The 21,059-nt window shown below is 36.9% G+C and overlaps 1 protein-coding gene and 1 pseudogene across 14 annotated transcripts in view; one reads left to right on the forward strand and one right to left on the reverse strand.

The window, feature by feature from the left end:
* Positions 1 to 603: 603 nt before the first annotated feature.
* IFT80 (intraflagellar transport 80) overlaps positions 604 to 21,059 on the reverse strand; it is a 125,284-nt gene continuing 104,828 nt past the window's right edge. For all 13 annotated transcript variants that reach the window (XM_082687568.1, XM_082687574.1, XM_082687571.1 and 10 more), the window contains 7 exons: positions 19,666 to 19,801; positions 19,105 to 19,252; positions 15,978 to 16,149; positions 15,047 to 15,136; positions 14,775 to 14,947; positions 9,769 to 9,892; positions 604 to 1,038 (listed from right to left, as the gene is read on the reverse strand). In XM_082687568.1, the coding sequence (XP_082543694.1) occupies positions 928 to 1,038; positions 9,769 to 9,892; positions 14,775 to 14,947; positions 15,047 to 15,136; positions 15,978 to 16,149; positions 19,105 to 19,252; positions 19,666 to 19,801 (954 nt within the window). In that variant the 3' untranslated portion in view covers positions 604 to 927. The remainder of the gene's footprint in view (positions 1,039 to 9,768; positions 9,893 to 14,774; positions 14,948 to 15,046; positions 15,137 to 15,977; positions 16,150 to 19,104; positions 19,253 to 19,665; positions 19,802 to 21,059) is intronic.
* LOC309842916 (large ribosomal subunit protein uL23m pseudogene) lies at positions 13,794 to 14,366 on the forward strand (annotated as a pseudogene). Its single transcript has one exon. The product of its transcript is annotated as a large ribosomal subunit protein uL23m pseudogene (transcript).

Here is a 21,059-nt window from a genome sequence, read left to right on the forward strand (position 1 = left end):
GAAAGGAATGAGGAAAAATTTTTTGCCTATTTTAGATATATTTCTAAAATAATGGTAAGAACAAAATTTACCATTTTAATCATTTTTAAGTGTATGATTCAGTGGCATTAAGTATATCCATGGTGCTGTGCAACCATCATTACCATTTCTAGACCTCATTCATCCCAAACTGGAATTCTGTACTCATTAAACAATAACGCCGCATTTCCACCTCCCCCAGAGACTGGCAACCACTATTTGTTCTGTCTCAATGAACTTCCCTACTGTAGGCACCTCATATAAGTGGGGTCATATTTGGTTTATTTCACTTCGCACAGTATTTTCAAGGTTCATCCATGTTGTAGCATGTGTCAGAATTCCCTTCCTTTTAAAGGCTGAATAGTATTCCACTGTATGTCTCTACCACATTTTGTTTATCTATTCCTCTGGTGATAGACATTTTTTCTCCATGTTTTTGCTACTGTGAATTATCCTGCTATGAACACTGATGTACAAATATACATACATTTTCATAAATCCATCCTCATGTATTTTTCTTGTATAAATTAACTTTTGGAACATCTTATAATTTAGAGGTTGAATAAAAATTAATGATAATGTACATTTTTAAGAGTCCAATGTTTTATTATCAGAATTAATATTTGTTCATGCTGAAGATTCAGGGATAAAATAATAGACAAAAAACTGGAATGTAAGCAACACTACATAAACATAAGAATATTTTGCTAATTATTGGACTAAAATATATAAAAGACAAAATTATGTCAATTACTTTGTGATTAGTCTTTTTGAATGTACTTTTAGTATTGCATAGCAAGTGCTTATACTTAAAGATACTGCCTTTTTTTTAGCACTGAAAATATGATAATCCTTGATTAATCAGAATTAGTTTCAAAAGGTAAAACTTCTTCGAGGTAAGCAAGAAATTTAGTGCCTTAGACCTATATTCTTGCCGGACTGGCTGCTGGATGATCGCTCTCGTTCTTTAGTAATTTCCATCTCAATTTTGGCTCTGACTTTCTCCCAATCTATTTGGAGCTGCAAAAGAAGAAAAGAAGAAACATACTGATATAGTATAACATATTTTTGCTTAATTCAAGGTAACCAAGAGCAAACAAAAATAAAATAGCTTCTAAATCACTAGCAAAAAAAGAGAGCATGAAAGACAAGTCATAAAATGCTAAAAAAAATACCTTTAAGAATAAGATCAAAGAGAACAATTACTACAACAAAAGGCAAAGATACTTACTATGATTGAAAAGACCAAAATCTAGTTGTAGCTATTTATAGAAGGTATATCTACAGAGTACCCTGGAGTCTTAGGATTCAGCACTGGTGCCTCAGGGACAAGAAGAGGTGAAAAAGGAGAAAAATGGACAGGGTCCTCGCCATGAAGCCATGGGTTAGCACTTCACCTCTTAAATACTGAGGTTTCCATTAGAAGCCTAGCTATAAGGAAGGATAGAGGAGCACTTGCTTCTCCTGAGCATACTCTGAAAATGTGGCTGCTTGGCAACAACTTTTTAAGTAATATAGACATGGTGAAGGTTTAGACAATGGCAAAAAAGATATTAAAGGAAGCACAGTGGGTAAGCAAGGCTGGGGACACAAAAACAATCACAAGTGTTACCATTCTTGTTTCCTTTTTTTTTTTTTTTTCTTAAGAACTCGAGGCCCAACCTGGAGCTCAAACTCACAAATGGGAGATCCAGAGTCAGCCAGGCACCCCTGTTCTTCCCTTTGATCCATGATGCAGTACCCTCTGCCCTACCTTTCCCCTAAGCTCATTACACTGGATGTTAGCAATGGACTCCGCTCTGAGTTCTACGAACAATTTATTTAGGAAAAAGCATTCTATTGTTTATAAAAGTTTGGAGATCACTGCTTTAGGAATGTGTATTCTCTCAGGAAAGACACAGAAAAATTGGGGCCTAGATTAAACTAACTGATTTACAATGAAATAAACCCAAACTTTGAGACTGAGCCGAAAGTGAATAGGTTTTTCACCTCCACATAGCAGAGTTGTGTGAAATAAGTAGCATTAAACCAGACTGAAGTACTACATGCTGCCTGAGTGGATTTCTTTCAAGTACCTGGGAGATTAATTTAACCTTATCAGGACCCCATGCCTTTTTTTTTTTTTTTTTGTAAAGCTTTATATGAGAGAGGGAGGATGGGAGAGAGAGAGCACGTACACAGGGGGGAGGGGCAAAGGGAGAGAGAAAGAGAGAGACAATCTCAAGCAGACTCTGCTGAGCGTGGAGCCAGAAGCAGTCCTGTCCTACAACTCTGAGATCATGACATGAGCAGAAATCAAGAGTCAGAGCTTAACTGAGCTTCCCAGGTACCCCCACACCTCTTTTATTTTGTGCTGGAAGTTGATGGAACTAAGTATGTGGTTCTTTTTTATTCTAATATCCTTCAACTAAATTTCTGTAATTTGTGGATATTTGGGTCAATTTTTTTATATTTTTAAACGGCAAAACACTCATTTCTATGTCTAACAAAACATTCGCAAAGAGAAAGACAAAACTTGATTAATGTCTTGGCTTTCTTCCAGCCTTGAATTGACTTAAACTCGTTTCTCAAATCCATCACAATAAAACCATACATTAACCGTGCACTATACAACTGTCGCTCTGTTGCACCAGAAGTCCATCAAGCAAATTGATGATATCTGTATTAGTCACTTGTCATAGTACAGATGAGTGTGTCAGTTGATAGCTATCCTACTGAAAATAAATGTTTCATTTTCACTCTGGCATTAATCCAGTTTTAGAATAGTGTTCTACAGATAATTTAGTTCTTAGAGTATTTTTACTAGTGGGTATTAGATAAGGATGTACTCATGACAACTTTCAAGTGACTGACTTCTAAACGAAGATACATCTTTTTATACTATAGGGAGGGTCAGTACTATTTGGCACTTCTTATTCTAGTCCCTGGTAAATTATTCTTATTCACATGGAAGTGTTTCAAAATCATACCAAATGGCTTTCCATCCGCTCTCTTACTCTCTGCTGAAAATCAGCTTCCTCTTTACAGAGAATACAGCGGCCATCAGACATGAATTCACTTAATTTCCTTCTTCACACAAACTTATCTACATCTGTATCCATCTCTAGCTCTTTCAACTTCTGTCTTAGGCTAACCTCTTCACATATGTCCCCAATCCCATCTTCTTCCACTTCCCCAGAAGGGACATCTGCCTTCAGTTATCACTTACATATTCAATTTCCTTCTCTTCACTGGCTGCTCCTTACATCCTTCCCCCTCAATACTGTCTCCCTGCAAACCACCACTCTCATTCTTCTCATTCCTGACTCTCATTTTCTCCCCAGAACACTGTAATGTGGCCATGTTCCTACTATACTTCATAAACTTTTCACTAATGCCACGATTAAGTATTTTTATTCTCATCCTATATATGATTCAACTACGCAGTCAAAAAATATTTGGTGCTTACTATATGCCAAAGATTGTTCTAGGTGCAATGATTCATCAGTGAACCAAAAGATAAAAATCAGTCTTCATAGAAAGAATAGCAAAGGTAACAATGGAGTCTATAAAAATATACAAAATGTGAGAAGTGGTAAGAGTTTTGAAAACAGGGAAGGGAAACAGTGTGTGGCGCCTGGTGTGGCATTATGGGGAATGGGTGTTATGTTTCAAACAGAATGGTAAGAACAAGCCTCCCTGAGAAGCTGATTTGAAGACCTACAAGAGACGAATGAGTCCATGCTTGTATCTGGGGAAGAGCATGATGACAAAAGGAAGAAAACGGCTCTAGTGTAGAAACATTCCCTGGACCTTGTTGACCACAGCGCTTTGAAAAATCTCCCAGACTTTATATCACTCACTCCTGGTTTGCGCTGTCCTTTCTAAATGTTTTTTCCAGTTTTCTAAATGTTCTTTTCCCCTCCTGTATCTTTTCCCTAGACAAACTCCGAACTGTTAGTATTCATCAGGGTTCCAACCACAACCTTTTTATACTTTCCCTAGGAGATCACATCAACTCACATAGCTTCTACTATGCCTACATGGTCATGACCATAAATCTATTTATCACGTCCTGATTGCTCCTTTGTCAATATCTTCAGTATTCACAATTATATTTCCAATTGCCCATTACGTATCTCCGCCTGGATACCCTACTGGGACTTCAAACAAAAAATGTGTATTTTCATGTATTCAAACTCAAAAGGTCTAAAACATGTATATTTTCATGTTCCTTATCTAGATTAATGGTATCTCTCCACCAGTCACCCATATTAGAAATGTTGAAGTTGCTCTCAAATGTCTTGCTGGCCAACTTAACCACCTCTCCTCCCACCCCGAGCCACAGTGTTCTCTTGATTTTACAACCGATTTTTAAAAATTTTTTTTTACATTAATCTTACCCTTTCCATCTTCTGGTGGATCTATTATAGTAATCTCCTACCTGGTCAGCGTCTGCCATGTTTACTTTTATATTCAAAGTAGCAAGGGGAGTACATTGTCTGCCCAAAGTGCAGATGAGCTATCACCTAACAATTTCTCTTGGGTTTTGTGTCTCAGGACCTCATAAAGTTATAAGGCTTTAAAGCCTGCAAAAGAGCTTAGAAAGTAGCTATGTCTAAAGTAGTGTGTCTGAACTTCTCAATCTTTTTCAAAATTCTATACCTTCTGAAATTCTGCCCCCAAGCTATTGGTTTGTTTATATTTCCACTGTTTTCTTTCTCCTGGAATAATGTTTTAAACATTTCCTGGTTTTTCTGCTTTTCTTCTTGTACAGAATATATTCGGTAGAGTAAATTTTATTTGCCAGAATTGCAGATTATTTTACAAATATTTATTGAACACTATTGTAGACCAGGGATAATGACTCTAGTTAGGGTTCTTAGAAGACAGTCCATTTTGTATGAATCCCAGAAATGTCCAAATAACATTTCAGAGCTCGTAAGTACAATTGCATATGAAACTTTTCACATATAAGGTTTCACACTATGCACTGCGAGCCACAAGAATTCACCCCATATCCAGAATTTCTCAGTTTTTAAAAAAGATTTATTTCTTTTGGGTGTGCGCGCGCGTGTGTGTGTGTGTGTGTGAGAGAGAGAGAGAGAGAGAAAGTGAGAATGGGTAGGGCGAGAGGGAGAGAAAGAACCTCCAGCAAGCTCCACGTTCAGCACAGAGCCCATTGTAGGGCTGGATCTTATGACCCTGAGATCAGGACCTGAGCTGAGAGAAAGTCAGATGCTCAACTGACTGAGCTACCCAGGCTCCCCTAATTTCTCAGTTTTTAATGATCTCTTTGTATTCAACTCATAGTTCTCAAGTTTATATAATCAAAATTTTGGCTTAGATAAACAGTGGGAATTTTTAAGTAAAAAGTAATTTTCATCTTAAAATACTGCTTTGTAATTTCTAGTTAGCTTCCAAATTACATTAATGAAGAAAAAAAAGGAGGATATTAGAACACAGGACCATGGGGAGTCAAGGTAACCTATATAGTTTCAGGGTTTAAAAAAAAAACCCTCAAAATACCACAAAGTCATGTTGTTCTAGTTACCCCATTTGAAGATTTCTGCCACTCTTGTGATTGAAGTTATTACATTTTGGTAACAGCTGCATACATAGATAATAAGAAAAAAGGTAACAATGTTAAATTTTTGTTATCTAAAATATTTTGATTATAATAATACAATATTTATAAATTATGATAATTAAAAATTTGAAGGTAAGTATTATATTTTCTACATCCTCTAAAGCACCCAATGTGAAAATACCAAAAAAAAAAAAAATATTGATGGCAAGGATGATGAAGAAACAGAGTAGTATGAATCTGTTTAAAAATTAGGCAATCAAGTGAATTTAATGTGAATGCTGTTCTTTTAAAAAAATTTTAAAGGATTTTATTTATTTATTTGATAGAAAAAGAGATCATAAGAGAAGCCAGCAGAGAGAGGGGGGAAGCAGGATCCCTGCTGAGCAGAGATCCCGATGCAGGGCTCGATCCCAGGACCCTGAGACCATGACCTAAGCCGAAGGCAGAGGCTTAACCCACTGAGCCACCCAGGTGCCCCAAGTGCTCAGTTTTAACATCTCATCATTTTTTCAAAACTGTGACAAAAAGATCAAGTGATCGGTGATTCTCTGGTCTGCTTAGCCCTGTAGTGGTAGTGGCGGCTGTTATATTCTGTGAATTAAGAGTGTCGTCCTCAGGGATCCCAGGGGCCCTGAATTTGTCCCAATAGTATAGTAAGTTCTCAGAGCCCAAACTCTTAGAGGATTCATTTTCAGTACTGAAGTTCTGAATGAAACAAAAAGTCTGTGGAACATCTGTAAAATACACTCCTTTCTGGGTACCTGGGAGGCTCAGTCTGTTAAACGTCTGCCTTTGGCTAAGGTCAGGATCTGGGAGTCCTGGAATTGAGCCCTGCATCCAATCGTTTGGCTCCCTGCTCAGCCCACAAGTGTCTCTCAAATAAACAAACAAACAAAAAAATACACTCCTTCCTACCAAGAAATAGACAACTCATGTCTATCCCAGATCCAGATGTTGAAACTGCATTGAAGAAACTCTAAGGATGGTCCCAAAGTCTTTACTACCTTGTGAACGGTTCTGAAGTGCAAAAATGTAGATCACAACACTCAGTGTGCTAAATATGGTGTGAGATAACAGAAAATATATATATTGGTTTCGGCTCCCAGTTCCAGGCAGAGAACTCCTGAAACTCTTAATTTCCTAAGTGATAAGAACACTAGGAGCATCTTTTGTTCTAATATTTGGTCTTTGACCTTGGTTACTGACACAGGGCTCCTGCAACCTTTGCAATTTCCCGAGTTAAAGGAGCATTTTTTTTTTTCTGTTTTAAAAAGATTTTACTTACTTATTTGACAGAGAGAGGGATCACAAGTAGGCAGAGAGGCAGGCAGAGAGGGAGAAGCAGGCTCCCCGCTGAGCAGAGAACCCAATGGGGGGCTCAATCCCAGGACCCTGAGATCATGACCTGAACTGAAGACAGAGGCTTTAACCCACTGGGTGGCTCAGTCCCAAGGAGCATTTTTGTCTTTTAAAGAGACAACTCCAGGGTGACTGGTGGCTCAGTCAGTTAAGTGCTGTCTTCAGCTTGGGTCATGATCCTGGGATCCTGGGATGGAGCCCCCCATTGGGGTCCCTGATCCTTGGGACTCTGCTTCTCCCACTGCCTCCCCCCCACCGCTTGTGCTCTCTCTCTCTCTCCCTCAAATAAATGAATAAAATTTAAAAAAAAGAAAAAAAAAGGAGAGAGAGACAACTCCAGATTGAGTTCTTGGATGGCTCCTGCATGGGGGCTGGTCACCAAAAAGACCAAGCCATGATTAGAAGCTAGGAATTTTCTTTTCTTTTTTTTTTTTTTTTTAAGATTTTATTTATTTATTTGACAGAGAGAAATTACAAGTACACTGAGAGGCAGGCAGAGAGAGAGAGAGAGAAGGAAGCAGGCTCCCTGCTGAGCAGAGAGCCCGATGTGGGACTCGATCCCAGGACCCTGAGATCATGACCTGAGCCGAAGGCAGCGGCTTAACCCACTGAGCCACCCAGGCGCCCAGAAGCTAGGAATTTTCAATCCTGATCCCCATCCTCTTGAGCAAGGAGAAGTGCTGAAAATGGAGTTAATGATATATCACATCTATGGGATGAAGCTGCCATAAAATTCCAAAGTACAGGGTTCAAAGGGCTTCTGGTTTGGTGAACACATCCACACTGGGAGGACGACACACCCCACTTTGAAGAGACAGGAGCTTCTGAAGTTAGGGCCTTCCCAAACCTTGCCCTGACTATCTTTCCATCTGGTTGTCATCCATAGCCTTTATCATATCCTTTAATAAACTTCTATTTTATTTTATTGTTTTTTAAGATTTTTTATTTATTGATTTGACAGAGAGAGACACAGCAGGAGAAGGAAAACAGGCAGGGGGACTGGGAGAGAGAGAAGCCATGCCAAGCAGGGACCCCCATGTGGGGCTTGATCTCAGGACCCTGGGATCAGGACCTGAGCCAAACGCAGATGCTTAACGAATGAACCACCCAGGTGCCCTTAAACTTGTGTTTTAAATAAACGTAAGTAAATGTTTCCCTTAGTTCTGTGAGCACATTAATCAAACAAAAGAGACATGGGACCTCTGAATTATAGGCTGTGAGCTGGAAGTGCAGCTAAAAACCTGGACTTGTGACTGGCATGTGAAACCTAAAGCAGGGGTTACTGGAACCTCTGACCTATAACTAGTTAGTCTTAGAAGCACAGGTGATAACCTGGGCTTGCAACCAGCATCTGATGGGGTGGGGTACAATCCTGTGGGACCGAGCCCTTTACCTGTGGAATCTGATACTATCTCCAGGTAGACAGTGTCAGAGTTGAGTTAAATTATAGATAGGACACCCAGCTGGTGTTGGAGAATTGTTTGTTGGCATGGGGGACAAAGCCACACATGAGGTGACCAGAAATGAAGTGTTCTTTGTGAATGAATAGTAAAGGAGACTCACATGTGAAAGACCCATAGTAGGAAAGAACTGTGCTTTAATCTATACAAGAGGAGAAAGATGGAGTTTCTCAAGTCATATAGCAAATGGATGATGTTGGCTTTAGTGGACATCATAGGTACCTTCTCCCTACCTTCTTTGCTCTTCCCAGGATCCATCTAATTTACCCTGCCCTTTAGGACAGGTCAGAACATTCCATTTTATTCTGTCTCCAAGAAGCAGCACTCCCACATCATCTACAAGCTCCACAAAAACAGAAGTCCTATCTGACTCAGCATCCAGCATAGTACCTGGCCAGAGTGAATACTCATACAGACTTTTTGAATAAATGAATGAATAAAAGGCTATGAAAATCAACCTGTTCACAGAGCTGGGAGCAAGGCTGCCCCAGTCTTGGGATGACAAGGCTCCTGGGTCTGCATGGCTAGAGGTGAACCGTTTATTCTGTAGACTGAGCCTAGATGGATCTAAGCCAGTGGCGAACAACAGTCCTGCTCTAGGTACCTAGGCAAACTGCTCCACCTCTCCTTGTCGGCTGATATATACTGGAATGACTTTCTTCTAATTATAGTGATGAAACCTCAGATTCTGGCAGGGATTCGAAAGGCAAGTTTAGCCTTCTTTAGTTCTAGGCAGTGAGGTCTCCCTGGGCTAGGCCCTTCTCCAGGTGCGAACCAGCTCCCTAAAATTTTGCAAAGTGACAAAGTATCCATTATCTGGCCAATGCCCTGTGTGTTTATGTATTTCCCCTGGAGCAGAGGGGCAGCTAGTAGAAGACAAAATTCAGGAGTCAGAAACCTTTTTCCCAGCCATTTATATTGTTTATATAAAAATATCAATTAGCACCCAACTTTAACACAAATTAAATAAAATGAAAACAGACTTGAGTTAATCAAAACATCGCTTTACAGCGCGCCTAGGTGGCTCAGTTGGTTAAGCACCTGCCTTCCTGGAGTCCCAGGATCAAGCCCAGTGGCTGGCTTCCTCTCCCTCTGCCCCTCCCCCTACTTGTGCTCTGTCTCTCTCACTCTCTCTCAAATAAATAAATAAAATCTTGAAAAACAAAACAAAACATATGGCTTTAAGATTCCGGAAAAAATCAGTACTATAATTACAGAGTTAAAATAAGACTATAATATCATAAGGCAAAAGTTATGTTTTAGAGATTTGGTATGAATTATTCCAATTTTGTCTTATTAAGATAAATAGTATATATACTTATAAAGCATTTACATTATCATAAAATACTGTATAATACTTACACCTTCTGCATACTGCAAATATCGTTTATTAGTTTCCTGTTTACCAAATGTCTCCAAAAACTTTTGACGGTAAGCAAGAACTGTATCAACATGTGTTTTGTATTTTACAGCCAATTCAAGTGCCCTATAATGAGAAACAAAACAGATTACCAGCATTGCCTGTATTAGCATCAATACACAGTAGTTTTGGGATAAGACAGTGGGACAAATGGTCTATGTTGGTCCCTCCCCACTCATTCCTCAATATGGAACACACCATTCCCTACCTCACCCATCTTGCAAATCCCTACTTATACTTCAAATTCCTACTTACACTACTTATACTTCCAGGTTCAGATCAAATATGATCTCTTCTCCCTGATCTGTGTTCCATAACATTTTATGCATACTATTATTTCTACAGCACTACTTACAGTATATTATTATTATTTATGAGTCTGTCTCTTATTGAAGGGAAATCTGAGTTTTATTTCTCTTTGGTGAGTACTCCAGAGTATATGTATGATCAATGTTCATTGAAAAATTCATTGAAATCATAATAAAATTCACGTGAATAGACTTCCCCCCCAATGTAAGTGGTTTAACTATCTTAACCATTTTTTAAGTCTATAATTTATTGTTCTAGAATTTATCTAAGGTCTAGAATTCATTCTGCTTAATATTCAATTAAATACTGATATCCTTTATGATATAACACAGCAAATTTAAAATATAAAACTAAAATTTGTGGATAATAAAAATCTGACAAATGCCTTTTGCCATTTGGTTCTTAGAAAAAGTTAATAGCCATTTAAAATTTATAATCCAATTAATATGTATCAATACTATATTGTTCACTGTAATCTTGTTGTGTGTGTGTTTTTTTAAAGATTTATTTATTAGAGAGAGAGCAAGTGCGTGAGAGCATGAAAGGGAGGAGGGTCAGAGGGGAAAGCAGACTCCCGTGGAGCAGGGAGCCTGATGTAGGGCTCAATCCTGGGGTTCCAGGATCATGACCTGAGCTGAAGGCCAATCTCAACAGACTGAGCCACCCAGGTAACCTGTAATCTTGTTTCTAAGTATGATGTTAAAGCACATTCTTTTTCAAGTTCCCTTGTCTCCTAATATGACATATTACTTCTGAATAGGCCAGTCATGATTTATTTATCAGACGCAAATATTATAAATCTGTTCTTTTAGACAACAGTAACTACTGACTAGATTTTTTTTGCAACATGTGACCCTCCAGTAGGAAAATGTGTTTCATTTTTAGCATGCTTTGATTTGGCCTAAATATTCACTTTAAAAAGTATTTTAGATATGCCCTGTGCATTAATTGACAGTTGGTAGACAACTGAAAGAAATATTAAAGATAATATAAAAATTAAGAATATAAGTCATGTGTAATACAAATGATAATGCCAATATTCAACACAATGATTTCTTAAAAAATATATTTACATAAACCATATGGCTAATTCCAAGGATCAGTATTTGCTACCCATCACAAACTCCTCACAAAGTTCCCTCCTTCCTCTGTGACTTTAAGTCTTTCAGAGAAAAAGAGAATACACAGAAAAGAATGTAGAAGTACTGCAACATAGAAGAACGGAAGTGAAATGAAGGCAAAACCAATTCACAAAGTATCAAAAAATGAGCAGCAGAAATAAAGATGTTTAATCCTAATCCTGTCCCCTATCACCCTCTATATATCCCTAAGGCTCTGTCTCCAGTGTGGATGTGTGAGTGGAGACTCTGGCGAACCAGCCCTTTGGCACCTGAAATATGCCATTTCCTGCTCCTTTTTTTATGACTGAGCACAACTGGGGAAGGAATTTTTGTTGTGCCAAACCAGAAGTATTCCAAGTGGGGAATATGTAAGCATCTATTCTGGGTTGGGGCTTTTCAGAAAGAAAATTCTCTCCAAAGAGGTAATTTGTTATGGAACATCAGTACATTTAATTATGCAGAAAAGAGTATGAGGTCTAATACTGCATTTAGATACTAGATGTTAAGTATTATCTATATGATAGTCATTATTATAAAATATGTATTATCTGATTGAAGAGCAATAGCTAATGGTAAGCATTCAAATTATATGTGCTATTTTAAATGTTCTCTAAAAGCATACACTGGGTAAAAAAATGTTTCTTTATCACACAGAGGAGGGAATTCACTCCAAATTATATAAGGGTTATGGGAACAGCCTGTCTCTAGTTTTAAAATGGTTATTTGGCAACCAAACAAATGTGACATTAGATTATGGTGCTGGAATAAATCCATGTATCCTCTCTGATTTTAAATAGAAGGAAGTTATATAAAAAGATTTTATAACTTCAAAATATGATCTTTTATATAACTTGAATGAAGCAAAATCACTTTATATAACTGGTAGAAGTAGAAAAATTATTTTTTTACTAATACTTATATAAAATTTCTACCTCTCTTAACTTCAATTTTTGAGAACAGACTACCACCAGATGTCCAAAGTGAACATCAAATAGATGACTTGCTTACCTACAACTCTTTAAGGGTATAACCTATTAGGTTGCAGGTAATTTTATTTTTCCCTTTTTTTTTTTTTAAGATTTTATTTATCCTTTTGAGACAGATACAGAAAGTGAGAGAGCATGAGCAGGGGGAGAGGCAGAGGGAAAGGGAGATGCAGAGTCCCCGCTGAACTGGGAGCCTGATGTGGGGCTTGATCCCAGGACCCCAGGATCATGACCTGAGCCAAAGGCAAATGCTTAACCATCTGAGCCACCCTGGTTGCAGGTAATTTTCAAATTCAAATAGGAATGACAGAAATACAAACCAGCAGGACTGTACTTCTCAAATGGAATAACATATATTAACAAAATGAAATCTGTTCCCTTCTAAAGGACTTAAATAAATATAGAAATTCAGGGATCGGAAAAGCAATGTAATATATTTTTCATCCAATACTTAAATTCTATCCTTCTAGAATTCTAATTAATTAATGGATCTGGGTAATGATCATTAATTAATTCATTCCAATTAATGGATCTGGGTAATGATCAACAGAAAAACACAGGCAACCAGTCACTGTGAAAATATATTGAATACCACCTCTGACTAAGCCTTACCAAAAGGAAAAAAAAAGTTAAACTCGAATCTAATCAAGTTTCTAGATTCAACACCAATATGGCTAATTCAAGGGGCAGAGGAACATGTCAAATGTCACCACAAAGATGTAATTAACAGAATCCAGACTATGGGAAAACTCTATTGGCCCAGTTTCTGCAGTGGGAAAATTACAAGAAAACACAAGAAAGAGGAAAACCTATTAAGATGAAAAGAAACTTGAGAACACATCAATCAATCATAAGGTATGGACCTTTTCTGGATCCTGAACAAAAGAAACCATAAAACAAATCAAAACATTCACGAGACAATCAAAGAAATAACAACACTGAATAGAATTATTGTTAATTCTTTAAAATGTGACCATGGTACTGTGGCTAGATTTTTTAAAAAACCTTGAGATACATACTGAAATATTATAGATAAAGTGATCTGATTACTGGGATCTGCTTTTAAAAAAATTGTAGGGTAGAGGTTGAGACAAGATGATGAAAGACATTTCAAACCTGGAAAAATCAGCATGCCAATTTTATAATGTAATTTCAGGTGTGTATAAGCCCTATAGCTTTCTTTCTTTTTTTTTTTTTTCTTTTTTTACCAAGAGACATATCTGAGAGAATGACCTAATATGTCAGAGAGAAGAAGCATGCCACTTTGTTTTGAAAGCAATCTGTGTTGAAGCCTAATGCAGAGAAGGCTACTACTGTGCACTCCTCATTTCAAATCCTACTGCCTTTCTTCCTTAGCATCACAAATCTCTTCTCATGGCTGTACCTCTCCCTGCCAGTATGACTGCTTCATCCCAGTTTTTCAGCAGATTTCTCCTCTTTCGCCCATCCCATAAACGTAGTTGATCTTCTTACTCTACACATTTCCCAAGTAATTGCATCCATTCTTCTGCCTTTAAGCGCTATCCATTTGCTGATGACTCCTAAATCTACATCCCCAGTTCAAATCTATCTTCTGAGCATCCGCGGCCCGGAAACCGGCGATGGCGCATAACGTGCTGTGCCCCCTGTACCAGCTGGGTAACCCCCAGCTCCGCGTCTTTCTAACAAACTTCTTCATTCGGCTGGTGCGGTCGGGCACCGCCCAGCCCTAGGACACCATGCAGTTTCAGTTTCGGATCCCCATGGAGATCACCAGGGTGGACCTCCGGAATTACCTTGAGCGTATCTACAACATGCCTGTGGTCACCGTGCGGACAAGGGTGCAGCATGGTTCCAACAGGAAGAGGGACCACAGGAACGTCAGGGTGAAGAGACCAGACTACAAGATGGCCTATGTGCAGCTGGCCCATGGACAAACCTTCACGTTCCCCGACCTGTTTCCGGAGAAAAAGCAGAGCCCCGACGGCAGCCCCAGGGGCGACAACATCCAGGACAAACTCCTGGAGGAGCAGCGGCAGAGGCAGAGCCAGGATCCCCGGCGCAGCGGCGTGCCCGACTGATTCGGCCTGTAACGGCCCCAGTAAAGTCCCACGTGTGGAGCCCAAAAAAAAAAAAAAAAAAAGAGGGGCGCACATGGCCTGCGTGGACCCATCACAGTGCTCCCTGGGCGATTATCACATCTCTATCTCCTCACAAATACTTCAAATCCAACATGCCTAACACTGAATTCACTATATTCCCTTCCAAATCCACTAATAATACCACCATCTATCCAGTTACTGAAGTCAGAAATTCGGGAGACATCCTAGCCTCTCTTTTCTTCTTCACACTTCAACTTCTAATCAATCGCAAGTTTAGAGAAGGCATAAATCTTCAGTGGCAAACTTCTCACCAATAGAAATGTGAATAAATTCTTCTGTGATGTTAAGAAAACTATTGAGTACAGTGGAAAATGTAGTTTTCCAAGTGGTAGACAGAAGAATATATTAAGATCAGTTGGGTTTTAGAATTGATGAAAAACATTTTTATTACCTTTCCCAGTTATAGAGATTGATATTGATCTGGATTGCTTGATAAACAAGGCCAGCCTGAAGAAGTATCATTTCAGCCTCCTGTATATTCCCACTAAGCATTAATATGTGAGCCATTTTTGATTCTTTAGATGGAAGCTCTTTTATAGAATTAATGTACTGAACTTTATCAATCTAAAAAAAGAAAACAATATACAAAGTGGGTAGTGACAGCAATGTAACAAATTATGGTAAGAAAAACCACAAACATACAGATAAGTAAACATTATTTACTTCACCAATTGCTGCGTAGGCTATTTCTGCAGTGGTCATATCTCTGTTAGCAACTGCCATAGCAGCTAGGCAAGCCCACATGGTTTGCTCCTAAAGTGAAATAGGAGAACAATTATTTCAATGATGAGCAGAACTGCCTTAAAATAAGCAATGATTTAAAATACATTAAAGTTGCTTTTTAATGAAAAAATTAAACTTTGCTGAGCATGGCACTGAAAAACTACTGATTTAATTAATGATGTGGAAATTACATGTGACTACTTTGTTGAAATACGTTAATAATACATAAAGAATTTATTTTGAATAAAATTTCTGCAAATTTTCATTTCTAATTATCAAAGATTTATTTTTGAACTTCTGACATACTTTTAAGATAATTAAGGGTTATAAACCCTCCAGTCTTTTTGATGAGGTCAAAGAATTTAACTTACAAGGAACCAGAGAAATAGGTTCTCAGATGATGCTATTATCGCAGATTGCCATCAACAACTCATTGTAAGGGAAAGCATCTAAAAGTCATTTTAAAAGTGTATTCTAAGGGCTGCTAAGCCATGTAAAATTAAAAAGTTCTGTGGTCAACTATACTTGATAAGACTGGATTCAACCAAGCTGGGAACTGCTGATCTAAAGTAGAGGTTCTTAACCTTAAGTGTACAAACCATCTGAGGAATTAAAAAATATGCCTAGGATTCATCCCAGATTGAATAAATTAAAATCTCTGTGATGGTAAAACTTGGGAATCATTTAATCTATAGCTTCTTCCAAAATAAATCACACAGCAGTATCTATCCCCTTGTATTGCTTATGTTTTCACTCATTAAAAAGACCTATGATTTTTTCCAGCCCTTAGCTGTTATCATTTCTTATTTTGCACAAAGACATATGTAAATATGCAATATATACATAATTAGAGATCTAAAATGTAAAGTACCTTAACAAAGCGACAAAGTCTTACAGCATCTTCCCATTTTGAACTGCTTACATATTCATGGAGAATAGCAGGATATGGTGATATGCTGATGTGAACCAGTGAGCCATCAGCTCTTCTTATAGTTACTTGATTTCCAACAAAACTCACAATATGGGGATTTTTACTAAATTCACTGTTGGAAAAAAGCAAAGTATAATTTATATTCTGAGCAAAATCTTTCATATACACAAAATTGGGAAGTTTACCCTTGATACAGATATAAAGTCTCCAAATCTCCAAAATTCACCCACAAAAATGTTAACTCTAGGTAGGATGTATATATTTAAACAAACATTCGAATCTAATTTGCCATACTCTTGGAGCAAAATACAGTAGTTTAATTTGGCAAAAATTATTACATATTTGAGATACTGGCACAAAAATAAGACACTCAGATCAGTGGAACAGAGTAGAAAGCCCAGATATAGACCCGAAACTCTATGGTCAAATAATCTTTAACAAAGCAGAACAAAATATCCAGTGGAAAAAAGACAGTCTCTTCAATAAATGGTGCTTGGAAAATTAGAAAGCTATGTATAGAAGAAGGAAACTCAACCATTCTCTTATACCATATACAAAGATAAACTCAAAGTGTATAAAAGACCTCAACGTGAGGAAAAATCTATCAGAACACTAGAGGAGAACATAGGCAGTAACCTCTTCGACATCGGCCACAGCAACTTCAAGACATTTCTCCAAAGGCAAAAGGAAACAAATGCAAAAATGAACCTTTGGGACTTCATCAAGATCAAAAGCTTCTGCACAGCAAAGCAAACAGTCAACAAAACAAAGAGGTAACCCATGGAATGGGAGAAGATATTTGCAAATGACACTACAGACAAAGGGCTGATATCCAAGATCAATACAGAACTCCTCAAACTCAACACTCAACAGATAATCATGTCAAAAAATGGGCAGAAGACATGAACAAACACTTCTCCAAAGAAGACATACAAATGACAGACACATGAAAAAATGTTCATCATTATTAGCCATCAGGGAGATTCAAATCAAAAGCACATTGAGATACGATCTTACACCAGTTAGAATGGCTAAAATTAACAAGACAGTAAACAGCAAGTGTTGGAAAAAAAGTGGAGAAAGGGAACCCTCTTACACTGTTGGTGGGAATGCAAGTTGGTGCAGCCACTTTGGAAAACAGTGTGGAGGTTTCTTAAAAAATCAAAAATAGAGCTACCCTATGATCCTGCAATTGCACTACTGGGTATTTACCCCAAAGACACAGAAGTAGAGAAAAGAAGGGCCATCTGTACCCCAATGTTCATAGCAGCAATGGTCATAGTTGCCAAACTGTGGAAAGAGTCAAGATGCCCTTCAACAGAAGAATGGATAAAGAAGATATGGTCCATATATATAATGGAGTATTATGCCTCCATCAGAAAGGATGAATACCCAACTTTTGTATCAACATGGACAGGACTGGAGGAGATTACGCTGAGTGAAATAAGTCAAGGAGAGAGAGTCACTTACTTGTGGTTTCACTTACTTGTGGAGCATAAGGAATAACATGGAGGACGTTGGGAGATGGAGAGGAGAAGTGAGTTGGGGGAAATTGGAAGGGGAGACGAACCATGAGAGACTGTGGACTCTGAGAAACAAACTGAGGGTTTTGGAGGGAAGAGGGTAGGGAGTTGGGTGAGCCTGGTGGTGAGTATTAAGGAGGGCACATATTGCATGGAGCACTGGGTGTGGTGTATAAACAATGAATCTTGGAACACTGAAAAAATAAAATTAAACTTAAAAAATTAAAAAAAAAAAGAAATGGCAATTTGCAAATGAGTTATGAGGGATTTTTAAGCAGTGCATCATGACTACTAATAGGGACAAAATAGCCAATGATTTATCTAGGGAGTTCTGGAATCTCTATCCCCAGAAGTGTTTTAACGTTAACCTGATAAACAGTAAAAGATTACTGTGAAATATCATTGAAATTGGAAGTAGATTGGGGGAAAAAAAAATCTCAGGAATCCCTCTCAAGCTCATTAGTACATCATTTTCCCCTCATTTGTTGGTCACGGAAAATGATGAGTTTTAAAATCCTTCCTAATTTTCATTTTGTTTTATTTCTATCCTCATTTTCACAAATTGTAATATGATGTAATATGATGTAATACTGGTGAAACACAGAATTTGTTAAAAAAAAATTATTACGTATTTGAGAGCTATGCTTAAAAGTATTTGAAATAAACTTTTCCCCCCTAAGTCTTAAGGTAAATTACACAAATGTTTAAAAATCTCGGCATTCACTTTTACACTTGATCTTAGCCAAAAGGCCGAGAAGCGATTGGCATTCACTTTTGAAAGTATAAACCAATAAAAAATTAAGGTGATTCCAAGGCTCTTAATAAAAAGAGATGAACTTCAAGAGACTAACTTCTCTTCATTAGTTTAAATACTTTTAAAATGATCCTCTCTGGTTTTGCTAAAGTTATGAACTGAATATTAAAATGAACTCAGAATAGATTTGAAAGTTAAGCTAAGGTTTGGAGCTAAGAAGCTTTGTATTCTTATTTTGTCAAGAGTGAGAGATCTTGTTATTTCTTAGAGAATTTAGGAATATACATGTATTTTCTGAAGCCTGTAAAATTAAAAAAAAAAACCTCTTCAGTAGCCTTATATAGTTTTTCTATCTTTAATATTAATTTAAAAATTCAATTCTAGAAACACACACAGTCCTGTAAGTATGATAATAATTTGTAATTTATGATAATCTGTGAAAGAATAAAGGTTGACACATTTTTTATATCACTGAAAAATCTTAACAATGTTCATATTAAAACCACTAAAACACACTGAAAAAAACTACCTGAGTTACATTAAACAACCTCAGGCTTGAAAATTATATAAGGAAAACTATATCCATAAAAGGAACAAATAAATATAATAGTATTATACAATACTTTCAAATTGACCCCAACACTTAAAACTCATTAAGCTAGCATTAGCTAAGCAATTTCATTGACTGAGTAGATTGAAAGGTACCTTGCGGGATTGAAATTAGAGGGGCAAAAACATCACACTTTAGAGTTATTTATCACAACAAATAATTCCAGCAGTAAAATGTTACCTTGCATCCCTTTCAAATAATGTTTTAGGCAAAATGTCTCTGTCCACATAAACCGTATTGGGGTAATACCACACTGTAAATCGAGTATCTTGAAGTCCACAAAGGATATTACATGTATCACTCCAGGCCAAAGTATGCACCATTGTTCCTTATTTTAAAAAGAATGTTAAGGTACTATTAGTTCTACTACAGTAAGTATTAAAAATACTTTAAAAAATAAACTGACATATAGGACCCCTTCTAATTTCGGTAGGTATGACTATATTTTCCGATCATTTAATGGTGAAAATGTGCAAAAACTCATTTAAAAATGTATGGAAATATTTGAGTATTTTATCTAGAACCATTATGTTTCAATTTATAAGTATTTCTTTCAATGCTAATGTAGCTGTAGCAGCTAAAGACTTGCTATTTAAGTGGTGTTAAGTAGTTAAGAAAGGTTATACTAAAGCATTATTCACAGATTAATTCAAGCAAGTATGCTACTTAGTATAAATATGACAGAGTAGATTCAAGAAAATTCAAAGTAATCAAATTTTAAATGTATTATAATTATTTTACCAAGTTTGATAATTTGTTCTTCCTTCCCAAATCGTTTCACTGAAGTGATATAGAGATCTCTATTTTTATCAATGAAGGCAATTTTTCTATCATTGGTAAGTCCCTTTTGATCCAGAGCAATTTCCAAAATTTCATTCTAAAATTTAGAAAAGTGAAAATACTGGATTAGCTTTAGTGCTTGACATCAGATCATTTAAATTATTTAATTGCAAGAACATCTATTTACTTAAAGATCAATTAAATATCACTCCCTACTTGGAATGATAAAATGTCCCTGTTAAGTAATTTTAAACTACTGGTATAATTCAAAAGCTAAAGCACAGTTACTTTTTTTTTTTTTTTTTTAATTTACAAGGGAAAGATGCCCCTGAAAACACTACAAATAATGTGTATTTTTTTGAAACTTCATAAGCTGGGAAACATTTCTTTTTCTTTAAGATGTGTTTATTTATTTATTTGAGAGAGTGTGTGTACCAGTGGGGGAAGAGGGAAAGGGAGAGAATCATCAGGCAGACTCCCGGTTGAGCTTGGAGCCCAACTTCATTCAGTGAGGAGGTGGGGCTCAGCCCTATGACCCAAGAAATAATGACCTGAGTCAAAACCCAGTCAGATGCTCCATGAGCCACCCAGATGCACCATGCTGAGAAACATTTCTATCTGTCCTCCTGTTTTACATTTAGTAGACAGAGTGAAAGGGTGAGGCAAATCTGAATATCACAAGAGAGGTCTACTTTAATTAATACATTCCATAACAAAATTTACTCTAAATAGAAAGCCTACAATTTTAAAAGATTTTTAAGAGTAGATTTATGAAAATATCTTATGTTTTTAGGGTTTTAGATTTTACACATTCTTTCATATTTCCTGTGAAACAGGAAACTACCTTGTATTGTAGATACAAGGAACTATACTATATAAGGTACAAGGTACTTTACCTTGTAAAGTAAGTAGTCCTATACTTACTCTATAGACAAGAAGACTGACACGTATAGCCATTAAGTGATTTCGCTCAGAAAAACTAGTGACAAGCATATCCAGAATTTAAAATTCAGATTTCTGACTTTAAGATTAGTGTTATGTCCATATAACAAAGTATTTCTGGCATACTGCATTATCTTACACTATTACACTAGCTAGTTAAAGGACTTTCCTTATATGGTTCAGTGTGGATTCATTTCAACTGAATCCAAGAGGGATTTATTTACTACTTACTGTCTTAAGACTTGTTAAGACTTTTTTACTTTTTTAGACTTGCTAGGATTTATTTTGGGTTTTTTTTTTTGAAGGTATAATAGTACCTTAAATGTCCCATCATTTGGACACAGGTCAAATAAATTGATACACCCATAAAATGTTATACTGTATGGTGAGGGGAAAAGGATTGGGAAAGTACT

This window comes from Mustela nivalis (assembly GCF_964662115.1).
Source record: "Mustela nivalis genome assembly, chromosome: 1".
NCBI classification, from domain to species: domain Eukaryota; kingdom Metazoa; phylum Chordata; class Mammalia; order Carnivora; family Mustelidae; genus Mustela; species Mustela nivalis.